This window comes from Gallus gallus, chromosome 8 (genome assembly GCF_016699485.2).
Source record: "Gallus gallus isolate bGalGal1 chromosome 8, bGalGal1.mat.broiler.GRCg7b, whole genome shotgun sequence".
NCBI lineage: Eukaryota > Metazoa > Chordata > Aves > Galliformes > Phasianidae > Gallus > Gallus gallus.
In genome coordinates, this window is record NC_052539.1 from 22,684,651 (window position 1) to 22,701,079 (window position 16,429).

At 39.1% G+C, this 16,429-nt stretch overlaps 1 protein-coding gene across 12 annotated transcripts in view; it reads right to left on the reverse strand.

Annotated features, from left to right (window-relative positions):
- BEND5 (BEN domain containing 5) overlaps positions 1–16,429 on the reverse strand; it is an 840,137-nt gene that overhangs the window by 303,840 nt on the left and 519,868 nt on the right. For 9 of the 12 annotated variants that reach the window (XM_046944497.1, XM_015291230.4, XM_015291228.4 and 6 more), the window contains 2 exons: positions 12,947–13,160; positions 8,840–9,033 (listed from right to left, as the gene is read on the reverse strand). The exons of 1 other annotated variant lie outside the window; for it this stretch is intronic. In XM_046944497.1, the coding sequence (XP_046800453.1) occupies positions 8,873–9,033; positions 12,947–13,160 (375 nt within the window). In that variant the 3' untranslated portion in view covers positions 8,840–8,872. Of the gene's footprint in view, positions 1–8,839; positions 9,034–12,946; positions 13,161–16,429 lie in introns of those variants that run through there. 2 more of the 12 variants (XM_046944499.1, XM_040704670.2) reach the window with 1 other exon arrangement.

Here is a 16,429-nt window from a genome sequence, read left to right on the forward strand (position 1 = left end):
TAAAATACATGTAATTCTTATCTAAAGCAACCTTTAATTCGTCAAAATAGGCACAGCAAAGAAGGCATAGAAAGCTCTTCTCCGGGCAGGTCCAATTTCTTTATGTGGTTTTGGTCAAAGGTTCCAGATTGAGATGATTCCAGTAAGTTATTATGTCTCCCTATAAGGAAACCCTCCTTTCCTCCTCAGCATATATAACAACATAACAATAAGGACTCCTCACCTTTCCTTGGCAGTTCCTATATATCACCAAACAAGAAATCTCCAAACACCTCTCTCAAAGACGACATAAAATTAAATGATGCTAAGATGACTGCAGCCTGCTTTCCTTCTAGTTTTATCATTTTTATCTCCATTCTATTAAACACTGCTCACTTGTTGCTTTTTTTTTTTAGCCCAGTCCCATATTGCCATCTCCCCTGCCCGGCTCAGCAGAGCACTCTGCTCTGAGTGCAAGAAGAAACACATGGGCAAACAGAACAACATGCTCTGTCTCATTGCTGGCACACATATAGGACCGAGTCAAAGAGAAAAGCAGATACAGATAAATACAACACTGTCATGACGGAGCTATACTTAGCTATACAGTTAAAAAAAAAATAGAAGGGGAATTACATCGTAGCATCAGTTGATCAGGAACCAATTAAATACCTTTCCCCACCCCCTTCTACAGAGGCAAATTACATTTGCCCCACAAAATTAAATTACAACTGGAGTATATGACATTCTAATACAAACTGACATGTCCTAAAACACGACACCGTATACCTTAATTAAACTAAATACAGTATTCAAGAGGATGTCAACAACTCTTCTGTAGGCAGCACTTCCATACAACTAAAATGAATTCGGGTAGGCGTAGAGGAAACGTATCACAAAAATGAGCTGCCACTCAGGAAGTGCGGGGCAGTGGAAGAATGAAGAAACTCAGGCTATTGAGAAGTGCATGAGGTGGAGTAATACTAAGTCAAAAGTATATTAAGACAAACTTAGGACAAGGAACTGGAAATTAAGCCAGAAAAATATACATAAAAACAAGGCAGAAGCTGAATAGTGAGGTGGCTACTTGCTGGTTGGAATAAACTACTAGTGGAAAAGACAGATGATGGGATGCAGCCCAGCAAATGCTTCTCTCCTAAGGAGAAGAGTGAAGCTTTCTGGTGGGGACCACACTGCTCCATTGAGTGACCCACCAAGCAGCCACACCACAGCTCGCATGGCTTCTACCCGGTGCATAGCTGTTGAGCTCTGTGCTAAGAGGGACATTCTCAACAACTGTGCTTAGATCACGGGATCCTCAAACAGCTCTTTCGATCTGAGATCAACAGGTGGCCGCTTTTTGTACAGTAAATGGAAAAAGGGAGTCCCATAAGGCAATTTAATGTCATAAATCAGCACAACCTGCCAAAGTGCAAAATGCTTTCCATTGCTCATAGTTTGGAAACGACAATCCAAGCTGGAGTACTGCAGTTGGGTGGGAAACTTGCAGGCTATCATGTCTATGAAAAAGCAGCAGGGAAACCTCTGTTTTAAGGAACAACTTCAGATACTGCTGAAAGTTCATATTTACAGGGAATTCCATCTCACTACTTTGAGGCCTCCACGTAAGAGTAGAATTTTCTTTGCTACATACAAGATCTGCTTCAGCACAGCAAGAAGAAAAAGAAAACGCTGCTATGTTTAGCACCTGAAGTGCAAAGCGTGCCTTACAGCAACAGGAAGAGCACCAGATCTCCCAAGGAAAGGCTCTAGTTCTGTGTAACTTAGTTCCAAAAAAAGCAAGTAGGTATTTCACTTCAGAACCCTGCAAACCATGGATTGCGAGGTGCTTCTGTCCCCTTCCCTTATAGGCAAGGGCTTCAGACCATCTCCCTCTACAAAAGAAGAGGAAAAGGAACACCCAGAAAACAGAGAGGACCGGTCAAGGTCAGAAAACTATCAATTTATGCAATTACATGGTATAACTCTATGGAAAGCAAGGCAATGACAACAGAGTAGCAAAGACCTCGGCTGCAACAAGTCAGGACTTGTACAAACACAACAGCTATGGGAACAGAAACAAGGGAAAGAAGCTGCTTACCTTCACAAGGCCTCAGGTGCACAGAAACGGCCAGCGAGACGCTCCTACCTCCACTGCTAACCCTTAAATGAGGTCTGGGTTGGTGTGGATCCTGGCTCTACCCCTTCGGTCACTCAGGCTCATTGCATGCACCTGGGTTGGCCCTGCCTCCCCACCAGGTGTTCAATCACTGCTTCAAGCTGTGACTCAGCATTTCCACTGCACATGGCACAGAGTTATACAAAGTAATGGTATATTATATCTGTACGCATACAGCTATGTAACTGCATAAGACACAGGTCCTGGCTGCAGAAGCAAACACTGATTACTCTACTTGTTAAAGGTTAAATTCCTGGCATGCAAAAGTGATTGGACTTTTATAATTAATAAAAATTCTCACTGACTGTAACCTTAAACGCCAGTCAGTCTGCTTGAGACTTTGCTCTTTGGCTGTTGACTTCATCTAAACCACATGTATTAATTCTCTGTGGGAAGGTGCAAAGCACACCCTGCTGCAAGGTGCCCCCTTCCACCAGCCATGGGTCCCCTTCAACGTTTGGGTGCTGCTAGAGGGAATCCTTGTTTCATTTTAAATTTAGGAAAGCCACAGAGCAGAATTTGTACAGAATTTGTACATATTTACCAATGCTGTGATAAATAATCTTCCCTATGTACCTACAGAACAGCCATCCCCTCAGTTGTCCAACATTACTCCATCAAGGAGGGCAACTCCTTGCACTGTGCTCCAAAGCAGAGGAGATCCTACAGCCTTCACCTCTGCTTAGTCCCGAATTCCTACATCCTCAATTGCTTCTTCCTGTCAGAATATGCAGTGAAATGCAGAACTCACATGAGTATACACCGGTCCTGGAAGAATGAAAGCATTCTTGCAACTGTAAAGAAACCAGCAAGTGCCAAAGCATACTGACAAACAATTCAGTACCAATGTGAAATCCCACTTTCAACAGTTTGGGGATTATTATTATTATTATTATTATTTTGGCATTTCATAATCAAAGGCATTTTAAAAACAGCAATGCAAAACAGTAAGTTGGAGGCTGACACTTTGCCCATCCACCTCCAGGCCTACTTATCTTGAGAATTATTCTTTACAGGGAACCACCATAAACCCTGCAGGGGACCCTGAATGGAAAGGGGAGAATTTGGCACACCTGGCTCACAGATTCAAAATGTCCAGTGGACTACTTTCAATTACCAGAGGGCTGATCTCTCAAATTGAACATCAAGAAAGGTGTGTCCCATTCAACTTCTATTCAGTTAATACAAGAAAAGTTGAAAATGTGAAAATACAATTTCTTATTTAACTATGCTGCAATTTAGTAAGATCATTTCTATAAACAGTTGGGAAATATTTAAAGATATATTCAGCTATAAAGGAAAGACTACAAAACTCTCCCGTGTTATGGTTTTCATTCCTCTGAGCCTCACGTGGCAGGGGCTGGCACCAGTGTGATATGGCCCTATCAAGGCATGTTCCCTGTGCTGCTATCCCAGTGCAGGTTCATTCTGACTGTACCAATGGGCATTCGCAGCCAATTCTTCTGATAATCAGTCTATCTCAGGAAACTGGGACTTTTGGGATGTTTTCTCCATCCCAAAAGCAAGAAAGCTCACACTGACTATAAAGGATATGCAAGCCCCAGCAAGCATAGTTTCTTATCTTACATTTCACACAACTTTTTGCAATTGTTGTGCAACAATGAAAGCATCCTTTTAGGTGGTCAGTAAGTTTTCTGTGACTCAGAAATTTCAACTCATTGAAGACAAAAAATTCATATTAAAGTAGGTAAGCCTGATTCATTAAAAATAGGTGTAAATAGAATCATAGAGTCACCAAGGTTGGGAAAGACCCACAGGATCACCCTGTCCAATCATCCACCCATCACCAATAGTTCTCACTAAAATACTATCAAGGAGTTTAGTTCCATTTAGGTTTTGTTATCAACTCAAGTTGCTATGCTGCAAAATGCAAAGGAAATTATTTGCTTCACAGAAAGAGGTTCCCTACTTATCAAGCAGCAAAGAAAAAACATTCCTTTAAGGTTCAGCTTCTTCCTCTCCTCCCAGAGTTGCTTTTACCTCTGTGCTGGCCCTGCCATTATGGGACTTCTGATGTCATAGGTGAGGTATTTTCAACTTTGGGATCAACAACTGATGTCACAATTGTGGGACTGTTATTTCCCTATAGGACTGAACAAGTGGTATCTGATGCACAGGGAGAAAGTTATTGTTCAAACGCAACAGCGGAAATAATTGCAAAAGTAAAGCAAATGAACAGTCAAGTAAATTAATTCCTTTTTGAATTACTGTTCCTGTTTTCCAAGTCCAAATGATTCTCATTTCCTATTTAGGAAGCCTGAGGGGATGAAAAAGTGTCCAAGATGGTGAAATTAAAAATTAGCTACTGAGCATGAAACATGCAATAATTGTACTTCATAGCATTTTTATTGCCCCAGTGTCCTATGAATCACTTCACCATCCCACACTGTTACGATGAAAAAAATGACACCAATAAAGTCAAAGCAATTGATGTTATGACTTCATCAATCCAAGGCTAAAGGCATGCACTTAACGACAAATATTTTCAAGAAAACTACCACCTCGTTTTGAGGAAGCAGAAATTTCATCTTTATGTCGTCCTGAAAGTTAGCCTTTTCTCATACCAAATGATGGAACGCTGGAATAATCCTCAGCATCACTCCTGCGTCTGTATGACAAAACCTTGCTTTCCCCTCCAGAAATCAGCCACGTTTGGGGCTCTCAAGCGACACGAATGCAGTTAGCACACAGCCAGGCTACAGCTAATACAGCTGTCCCCATTCCGAACGCTCACTCCTTTGAGGTTTTGCATCAAGATAGCATTATTTTAACAATGAATTGCACTCAGCTTTAGTTTTTTAAAGTCTACAAATTCAGGAAGCGTGAAGCTGAATTATCTCTGCAATTTCACTAAAACCAAATAAAGTTCAATTTATTGCTACTTAAAACTTCCAAGAGAACAATAATCTAACACTTAAGACAACAAAGCCGCAGCGCAGCGATCTATCAGATACGACATCAAAGGTACGGCACGCAGAAGTCACCTCCCGCAGGGAGATCGTGCCTGATCTGACAGCCATGCTCAACAGCTACCCATGTGCAATCTCAAATCCCTTCTGCTGATAGCTGAAATTTGACAGGACTAAATAAATAAGAACATTAGTCTGGATGTATTTAAAAAAACAACCCACAAACAACCCGCACATAGGCTTCTACCTCTATGAAGCATCACTAAATCCAGACCCTCTGTACAGCCAAACAGGATGACGGCTTCTCTCTTTAACACATACTAGCTTTGTTCTTTATTGAGTGGCTAGGCATCTTGACCGAGGTATTAAAATCTCTGTTAGGATTCTTTCCTTTAATATAATAGCTCATTTCCCTTATAAAATCATTAATGGAAAATCAAGCCCTTTTTGTTAACTCTAGTCTAGCTTCCTTGCAGGAGTGCCAGAGGCTTTTTTAATATGAATCAGTTCATGAATATACATATTACAAATTGCAGCAGCACTGTGTGGCAACAAAGGACTCAGATCATTCGCAGAACAGTAATACCTTCTTTCTATTCTGATGAAAGAAGAAGTAAGCAGCATGCACTGATCAGGACAGAAGCCACTTCCTCTTAAATCTGCGTTTTCCTGATGCTTACGAATCCAGGTTTACAGCATGAAGTAATAGCACAGCACAAACCTAAGAATGATGAACCAGGAGTATTACAGGGCAGGAGAAATCCTATTTTATGTTATGCCACGATTCAGTCCTGTTTGACATGAAATACAGAGTTAGTAGGCACTGCTGTGGCATAATGCTTCCTAGTAGATTCCTGGCAGATGCCCTATGAGCAAAGCAAAACGGTGTACAGGCAGGCACAATTCCCAAAGAATTAATGTACCAACAAGAACAGCATTGGTCAGAAAGGCAGAATAAAATAGTGACATTAAATTCACAGCTAATTTATCAATCAATATTTCACTTCAGAAAAACACACCCTCTTAAAATGTCTATTTTTTCTTGGGTAATGGTGGAACAACTGACAATCAAACCCTATTTCCTTACTTGAAACAGACACACCGGTAAAGGCTTCTATGGTCTTTGTATGGGTTCATGGGGAGGGAAAAGACAAGAGTAATGGCCAAACTGAAGTACAAAGATGTTATTCATACACACCTGCTAACCATTACAGAGCTCTCCACAAACTGCTTGATAACTACAGTGACTGAAAAACTGGCTCGTGATTAGCAAAAGCTTATTTCCAGAAGTACTAACGTTATTTAAAACACAACAGACCAGCATATTATCTTTAACACATCCTCTTCCTTTACTTAAAGCAGCACTCACACTAAATGCCAGTTGCCCTGTCCAAAAGGAATTAGCCCCCACAAAACTTCTTGCTGTGGGGAAGTGAACCTTTTTGTGGTACCCTAACACACTCCAGTGCAAATCTGCTACAAACTGCCTGCTGGACCCGAGGTGAAAGAAACTCCAGGAGAAATAACTGAAGACTTCCAAGATACCTTTCCCAATAGAGTACATGGGAATTCTTTCCAATATACGGCATTAACATCTGATGGGACAAGTCTGTCAAGAAGAAAGCTGAGAAAGGTGATGCTGGTTTTAAAGATAGATAGAATCTCTGCATTTTAGGGCCAGCTAGATTCCTTACTCTAATTAAATTCTAATCTGCTTTTCCCAGGTTTTAGAAAGTGCTGTCTCAAATAGACTTATCTTCTAAGAAACGTAGCATGAGCTTCTCATTAGAGATGTTACAATGAAAACACATTAGTACTAAAGCCATAAAAGACTGAGGAAATTGTGGACATTTTCCCCCCAAACTAGTAGATTTTCTTAATATCACTTAAAAAAAATTGTACAATCACAAGTCTGCTTGAAAAGTGGAAGCTTGACGTTTAAGTGTTTCTTCTATTCTGTTCCTTAATTAATAAAAGGATACATGCACTGACATTATAAACACTAATTTGCTATTTAGCATCCCAAATTAGGAAGCATAAACATTTATGCACTTCATTAAACACTACCTAAGAACACTTTGAGATTAACAGGAGACAAGCAAGGCTGGTAAAAGCAATTTCAGACTAAGCATTAACCACCGTAAAAAGACACTCTTTCTCTTGCCCTCACTACAAGTTCTCCCCAGCTCCATCCTAGCGGTACCAGCCCCTATGAAATGAGATTTAGAAATCAGTGGGATCTGACAGACCTGTGCTGGTGTAAGGGAAGAGGTTGGAATGCAGAGTTATGGACAGAGAAAGTTCTCTTTCGGCAGCATGATATACTTAGATTGGCTTAAATCGATCACAAAATTGCACCTCGGAAAGCAAAACACAAATATTTATGCCCTAAATTAAGACATAATTTAAGCACATGTGGCATATAGAAAGACAAGGTGGTGTTTCCCCCATCTCACCTCCAGCACACTGCCTGTCCCATCCTTCCCCTCTATCCCAGCCCCAGAAGGAATCCTCACATCACCCTTCACACATTATCTGTGCACACAGGACACTGCAACAGGCTCCACATCAAAGTGTGCTGGTGCTAAAGGAGGATGAGAAGAGATGACATGTCTCAAATTTAGATGAGGCAGAGTTCCATGGTGGAAAAGTACCAAATGGTGACACTCAACAGACAAACTGAAAGGCAGATAACCATAGTTAACTAACATTACAAATCTAACATATTCTCAAGACTGATCAGCACAGGTCCTAAGTTATCTCCACAAATCTTATTCTCAAAAATGTTTCATTCTTCACAAAACAAGAATTGAGGCTATTTTCTTCCAGTTACAGACAGCAAGATATAATCCAGACACACAACAAATTATGCCTTATATCTTTGGGTTGCAAGACTAACTTCGGGGTTAAAAATGTATTTTTATTTCTAATTCAAATTTGTGAAATTTAAAATAGCTGTGCTTAAATTACAGACTCACAGGGAAATGGCATTGGATTTTCTATTATACAGAATCTTGCCATAGCATAGCCATTGTAAAAATCTTTTGAAAATACAAATGTTGTATCAAGAACAATAACGTGGACATACTTGAGAGCTTTGTACCAAAACCAGAAATCTGAAAGGCTCCTTGGTTCCTGAAAAAGAACTGCTTATATATATCTATGAGTATATATTTACATATTTTTTAAAAATAAATTATCCTGATTTTACAACTTTGGATTTTTTTTTTAATTACATTGGCAATACTGCTCCAACTACGTGATACGAAGTGAAAAAGAAGCATTCTTTCTGTGTTTTTGACCAAGTATTTAAAAAAAACAAGCCATTAAAATTTCAGTTCAGAAAAACACTTTGTAAAATACAATAAAATCCTTTTCTATAGCAAAGTGGACTTTATGGAGTTCTTCCTTTCAAACAGATTTTTCCTGTAGCCTAGATGCACTAACTCCAGTAAAACAAAATATGTGCAAAATGGGTTTGTGTTGGTAGGATTACAGCCTATATACAGAAGTGTGGGTATCCCACTGCAACTCATTGGAAAACCTCTGAAAATTCACTGCTTCATTGTGAGTGGACTTACAGTCTATCTGACATGACTTGAAAACAGATTGCACTATAGTAAGGCTTTCTGACAGAACTGCTCAAAAAATGAATCCGTCATAGAATGAAAGTAACGTCTCAGGGCAGCTTCTCCCATCAGCAAAAATGCCACACAAATCATCATCATAATAATAAAAAACAACACTTATGTAAAACACTAAGATTTTATTAAAAATCCAAAATTTATTGCAAATTGAACTTTGCACTTTCCCTCCTTTCTTCATTTTTACATGACTTATTGATATCCATGATTTTTTCACAGATGTACTTGTTGACTTTGGAGAGTCTCTGTGCAATTTCAGTTTCATCCACAGTTTCTTGTGCTATTCTATCATACAAACATTCTGGGGAGAAAAGAAAAAAAAAGGAAAGAGTCATTAGTCTATTTTTAGAAGAGAATATAGCCCTGTTTTGGGCTCACTGCTCAAGAGACATCACTGTTGAGTATTTGTTGCAAAACAACAGAAGCTCTCATTGATTCACTGGCTATTTTGTTAAAGATAAGATTTTTTTCACCAGGATTGAATGTTTGGCATGACAACCTTCTAGTTACACCATGACGGCATTAAGAGGCTTTCTATACAGAAACAAGGCTAACTCTAACCTTCCACCATGCCAATCTTGCCCGCCTAACTATGGTATTTTTTCATATCTCCATAGTAGATTTTGAAGCTTCTCCCATGTGAATGCTTTCACAACTGTTATTTACACAACTGTTATTTACAGTTCCCTGTCACTTCTATCATCGCATCTTCAAGACATTCAGTAAATTAGAACGGTTAGAAAGAGAAGCAGTAACCAGTAGGATAAGGCATCCATTGATTTTTTAATTATTATTATTATTTTTTTAAATCTGTACATCATACATTAGCATCTGCACCTTTATGGTATATGCCCTGTCCCGGGGCATACTTTGCTTTTACTAGTAGATTAGTCAGGGAAAGAGCTATCTTCTCATAGGTTTGCACAATGCACTTCGTGTTCTCAACTGTTACACAGAAAGCAAGCAACAGTAATAACTGCAAAGCAATGAGGACAAAGAGAGTAGAGACAACCCTGTTCATAGTGTTGGCAGTTCAGTCCCAGGACTCAGCACAGGTTACTGAAACTGACACAACACATTCAACTCCTTAGAGAAAGGCAAACTTTTCCTTTTGTTTTCATAACCCATGCAATGTGTTTTGTTGTATAGGCTACTAGCAATAAACAGCTTCCCAGATTGATTAAGCAAACTCTGCTCTGCTTTGCCTATTCCAGTAGCCATTTACTGCTTCATATACAGAAAGCCATAGAGATTATCACTTAATTAACATGGTTTATAGCATTTATAATGCATCACATTAAAAAGTTATGAAAATTAAGTACTATGCATGCTTTGTAGTTCACTTTGAAACCTCTCAGAAGTTTTATAAAAGGCTATTTCATGTTAACAAGGTCTATAGCAATGCTCATGCATCATACTTTTTATAATTTCTTTGTTACATACCACACAGTAGAGAATTTTTAAAGAAGCCTGAGATACCAGACTCATTAAGAGCTAATGCTGTTACTCAGGAGTCTATTTTAAATATACTACTCTGTGTCCACAGAATGATGAGAGCATCTAAAACAATATGGATTTTATGTTGTAAGATATACACAGAATATAAAATAAAATTAACCAGCATGAAACCCAATAGTTGAAATGCCAATCATAAGGAAACTATGATTTGAAGTATGACGCCTAGGAAGAGGCATGTCACTGAGAGCCCAAAGAAACCCAGCATGTTTACAGGACGAACTTGTATTGCTGCAATCTCATAAATGTGGCCAAAAGGTTGCAGCAGATACACCTAGTATGGTGAACTTCCAGTACAATACAGGCTACAGCAACAACATCTTGCAACGAATTACTTGACAGAACTTATACATCAGCAGTGATTCATAAAGTCAGTATGACCCAGACAATCCACGATTATGGATTATCACAGTTCTTCATCTTCTTTCTCTTCCATTTCTGAGAGGCTGCAGAAACAGTAGTTTAGTAGTGACGGGAGGATGGTGGCTCAGGGGCTCCAAAAATTGATTCAAGGGTTCTCTGCTGCTTCTTTGCCTTTTGACTTCAGAGAAGTATACACACACTCCTTATTTCTGACTTAAGCAACGATTCAGGTAGAACTGAACGTGAAGGTATACTCAAACTGAAGTCTAACAAGGAACTTTACATCTTTCTGTGATGCCTGAACTAAGCCACTGGCCAACTACCTTCCTCGCATTCCAGCATTTATCCAACTGTTACTCTTCTTTTTTTTTTTCTTCTCTATTTCTCCATTACATAACAATTTCTCATTTGATTATTTCCAGCTTTCCAGGAGTCACTGTTAAGTTAATGGGGCAAGATCTCGAATATTAACACAAATGAAAAGGACACAGAAATGTGGAAAACTATGTTTATGCACTGCCTGCTGCCACCTGAAAGTATTGGCCATGCAGTTTAAGTGGCTCAAGAGGAAATCATGCAGTCTCTAGTCCAACAAAAAAAGAGTTAAAGACGAGGTGAAAGAAACACTGAGAAGAGGAACATGGAAAATCAGTGAGTAAACAGTAGAATCCAAGTGACGGTAGAGGCAGGAAGCCAAAGTTTGACAAAAAACACAGAAAACTGAGGAGATGGGGAAGAGCTGAATTGCTGGGGAGCATGAAGCTAAGGAAGAGCACAAAAGGAAGAGCTCAATCTGCCTCTCACCATGTGTCTGTTGGAGTGCACTTCCAAAATCGCTAATCAAAACAAGTTAGAAGAAAGTTATCATTTAAATAGTGTGAGCAACACAGACTGGCCCTGACTGAAGTGGAAGAGCGAATTCTCACATAAGTAACCTTGCCAGCAGCAATGAGAAGCAACAGCCTCCAGCTGAGAAGCTAGAAAGCTAACTGCAATGAACAATAACCCCTTTTTACTGCAGGTTTGTCAGTGCACATCTGTAAACTGGGCAACTAATTCTTTTTTTCCACTAGGAGCAGACAAGGGTAGCCACAGAGTGGACTCCTTACACAGCCAGTACATTACTACTGCATGTTAGGATTGTACCAAAAGGTCCTGGTCAGAAGTAGAAAATCAGTATGGAACAGCTTGCATTTTCATATTTATTCTCGAGATAAGTTAATGAAAAAAAATAAAAAAAATATGTCTTTTACTCATTTCTTATGGAGTAAGAAAGACAACAGCAGGAATACCAGCTTCCAACTTTTCCCCACAACACAAAGACACAGACACGCACACACTCAAAGAGGAATAGTATTTCTTAGTTCCAAAACATGGTACTTGCAAGGCACATTACAACCGCTCGTAAGACAGTTCACAGTTAAGAGCACACAGTGGCTAAGAACAGGAAATACAGAATAACGAGGCTCAATCAAATTGCAGAAGAAACTTTAATAGGGAGATCTCTTTCAGCCCTACTGCAATTTAGTCTGGACACAAAACCTAAAAATCCAATTTTGGTAGGTATTCCACGAGGAACTGCCTCAGTTCTAACTTAAAAAGAAGGCTGAAATACCAAGAGAGACAGAAATGAATGTGAAACACAAGCGTGATGATACAAAGGGACTGAAATTCACTATTCATTTTAAATGAAGGAGAAGGCCTGCTCTCTCTCTGAGTACTAAATGCATGGACTCAGGCTTGCAGTTACTGAAAGTGTCACTGCAATTTTTTCCTGCCAATGATTTACACTTCCTGTTCAAATTCCAATTCAAGTGCAACATTTAATTTTTACTATTTACATTTTCTCCACTTAAAAGGGTAAAACTATTCTTTCTCAGCTTTGAAGGCATGAATATTTTTACAGTCACAGCTATAACTATTTCTGTGCCTCATGTCAGAGTTGGTTACATTCTGGATGGAAGAATGTGGTAAAGCTACTCTCAGGCTTCTTAAAAGCAATAGGTGCATTTAGAAAGATTGTTATGTTACAAATTCCAGAATCATGTGATACTCTCCAAGCTCAGAGTCCTGTCCTGCAAGTGGTTCAGAATGATGATCTTCTGGAACCTTACTGAAGCCAACACACAACTCTTCGACTGTGAAGGACTGCGCTGTGCACAGCTATTGCAATGTGTCTGATTTTTCCTGGATATGTATGCATTGACAATGCAATAGCAATTTTAATTACAGTTTTTAATCAGTTAATTTTACATGAGCTGAGAAGAAGCATCTTTCAACTCAGTGATTAATGGTTAAACTTCAAAGCAGGAAGCAAAAGTTTTCAAATAACCTACCTCTGACAATGCTTAATTTGTGAGGTGAGAGAGGTGGCTTGGGAACGGCATCTTTCTTTTTTTTGGTTGCAACTCCTGTGACACTTCTGTTCTTGAGAACATCTGTTCCCCAAATCATAACCGCTAGATTTTTTGTATACTTTGAATCTCCTTGTGTTACTTGCAGCTGGTGCCATTTCTCCTCATCTACCCAAATTCCACTGCCAAGATGGACCTAGAAGGTAGTAATAATAACAGCTTATCTATGGTACGTAGCACACAACAGTCTCCAAGTGCTGTTTGAACATTAATATTAGGTACTATAATAACAGTAATTAGGGTTGAACAAATTCATTTTGCCTAACACTGACACTTCTCCAGCTTTGTGGGTCAGGGAGTCCCTCTTCTTTGCTTTTCCTCAATTCTTCTTACTCTACCTTTTTTATTTGATTTCTGCCCACCCATAGCCTACCTCCCAAGACTATGGTTAGGAGTAGAGATAGAAGAAGGAAACAGGAAATATATCCAGTATTATTATAAAGGTATGCACAGCATATAAACCAAGCACCAGCTTAATCTGGGACCAAAATAAAACATTTTCTTTAGCATGAAAACTTCCCTTTCCCTTTGGCTGAAAAAGACCCGGAGCAGTAGAGAAGGGAGGCAGCAGAGAAGGGAATACTTCCTAAGCCATATCCTGCTCCTGCTGGCAGGACTGAGCCTGACTGTTTAAAGTAACTTGATGAGCAAAAGCGATTTTGAGAGTTCCAATTTCAGCATAAACCAAGAGACTTCGTAAGTCTTGTAGAAATCAAATTCTATAATAAAGTCTACCTAGCCTGAACAATCTATCCAGGTGAATACTGTTTTGTGGAAAGGCAATGACCCACTGCTGCAACATCATAAACTTTCCATTACCCAGACACAGGGAGCAGAGATATTGCATTAGAGTAGTAAAAAGGAATAATAATACAGGTACTGAGAAATGCAGCATAAAGCCACTACAGTCTCTGGCAGGAATCTGCTTGAGTGTAGTTGTGCTTCGTAGTCTTGCTCAGCACTGACTATGCTGGGCTGACTCCCACAGAGCTACCCAGCATCTCTTCCTGAACGTTCTCAGTGCTTCAGACTTAAGATGAATGCAGGACAAGAACTTGAGCACTGTCCTTAGGCTGGCACTGTGAACACTTGAGCTGATAAGCCTCCTGATAACCAGGCTCTGTCAAGCAACAGCAAGGAAAATGACTCCACCATAGTCAGCAGGGATCTGACATGAGTGCAACTAGTAAATCCAACTGGATCCTGTGCAGCAGAACCACAGTTAATATTTGTCCCATATCTGTCTGTGCTCCTGACCCCTGGAATACACTGCAGACACCTGCAAAGCCTCTGCACCCAGAAAGCCTTGTTCGCATGCTGATTAATTTCACCATGCTGGGCCCACACTTGCTCGGTACCCAGGACAAGGCAGTGCATGACCGAGCTATTCCAATCACTGATAGAGTTCACTGCACTGGAAAACAAGATGATAGAACTTGCTTTCAGAGAATTCTATAAAAGTGGAAAATACCAAAAAATATGTATCGACCGGACTGTTACATCCAAAATTCAGGTTTCATAAAATCTGATTAAATGGAGGTTCTTTCTGTAACACGAAAACTTTAATAAAACTTACTGCCTCCTCATCATTTAAAAAAAAAAAAAAAATCCTGTGAACATAACTCTCTCCTTTATTAGGAGAATTTGTTGGGCTTAGCTGTTTTCTTCTTAGTTTTTCAGATTTCTACTCCTTTCATATGGTGTTACATAAACTGTGTCTGCTGCCCATATGGATCTGAAGAATATCACATAAGTCCCATTAAATTCACTGAACATTGGACAAAGCTACTGTAAAATTTTATATAGCCATAATTTTACAGCCCATATTCAAGCAAATTCAAGCAAACTTCCATTTCCCTTTAAACGGAAGCTTGCCTTAATTATTATTGTGGGCTATAGCCTGAAGAAATATTTTATTATTACAGCATCTTTCAAGAGCAAGTAGTTGTATAAAACCTTAAACAGGAAAATAAGGATGGTTTGGCTACCGGCTACCTTGTAAAAAAAAAGGAAAAACCAAAAATAAGAAAGAAAAAGTATATAACCATAAAGCAAACTGCCTCTACTGCAGGAACTACTATACTAAGAGGATTCTAAGAAGCTTTTCATAAGTCCACGTTTTATTTAGATTTCATAATAGACAGAAATGGAACTAGTAATAAGCACAACATGAACACCCTTTTTTTCTTTCCTTCCCTGCTGTTGAGCTTCTTCATAATTCTCTGAGATAATTCAAATTTTGTGAGACACCTTCATTCAGAGTGCACAGTTTGTGCACAGAAAACAGTCACTTTACAGGTAAAAATTGGCTATTTCTGTTTTAATCTGGAAAGGTTATCTGTAAAAATGAACACAACAGCTACTTATAACTGAGATATGGAATGTTGTGATGCGAGGTTTTGGATTTCTATATTAACTAAGTTCTAGAGGCTGCCCCCTATTTGATCAAAAATCCCATTCCCTCCTGCTAGAAATTGCTTAGTCTTTTAATTATTCACTAATTTTAAGTTATTTAAAATAAAAAATAAGGTTACAACAAATATTTTCAATATCTATGGTTCTGACAGATCACTTCTTCTTTGAACGTCCTTCATTTATTAAAAAATAATGATCCCTGATATGAAACCCCTATGGTAACAGGAACTACGTGACAGACAGCCACAGCCACAGAAATCTTATGTCTTTCTATTTCTATTTCTAGCAGCGTCACAGCAAGAAATTTAATCTGTCCATGTCTCAGTTTTCCTCTCTGTAGAACGGGCTTGGTACTGTTTCCTATTACTCCCAAAGCTATGGGAAGCTTACTGTATCAATTCAGAATTCATTACCTTCTTGCTGGAAGAGGTGCCCCCATGGGCCAGTCCCTTGGCTTGATGAAATCAATGGGAACTTTGCCCCTGACTTCAGCAACAGCAGGATGAACCTTTAAGCCCAGTGCAACAGGAAGAGCAGCAAATTCAAAGCAACGCTCACCACTGTAACTGTGCTAACAAGTGCAATATATTTAAAACGTATCTCAGAAGATGGACTTTTTTTTCCATCTTCAGTGAATGCCATAGGCTCTTGTTCAGTAACTCTGCTGTCCCTCTGGAGGAGAGAGATTTATCTGCATGGAAAGAATCCTGCTAAGATCAAACACAATGCCACAAAGGGGTAAGGTTTCTAAAAAGGTATTTCCACTACTCTAGAAATGTACATCAATACAGGAATACTGGAAAGAAAAAAAAAAAAAAAGGCATGAATCAGGAAAACGGGAGAAAAAAATGCTATCCAACACTAAATAAATTACTAGCTTATATTTCTGGCATCTGATCTGGCTGAAGCACCCCCAAAAATAAGAAGACATTAAAAATACCCAAAAACTAATTAAAAAATAATAATAATAATTAGAGATCTGCAAAGAGA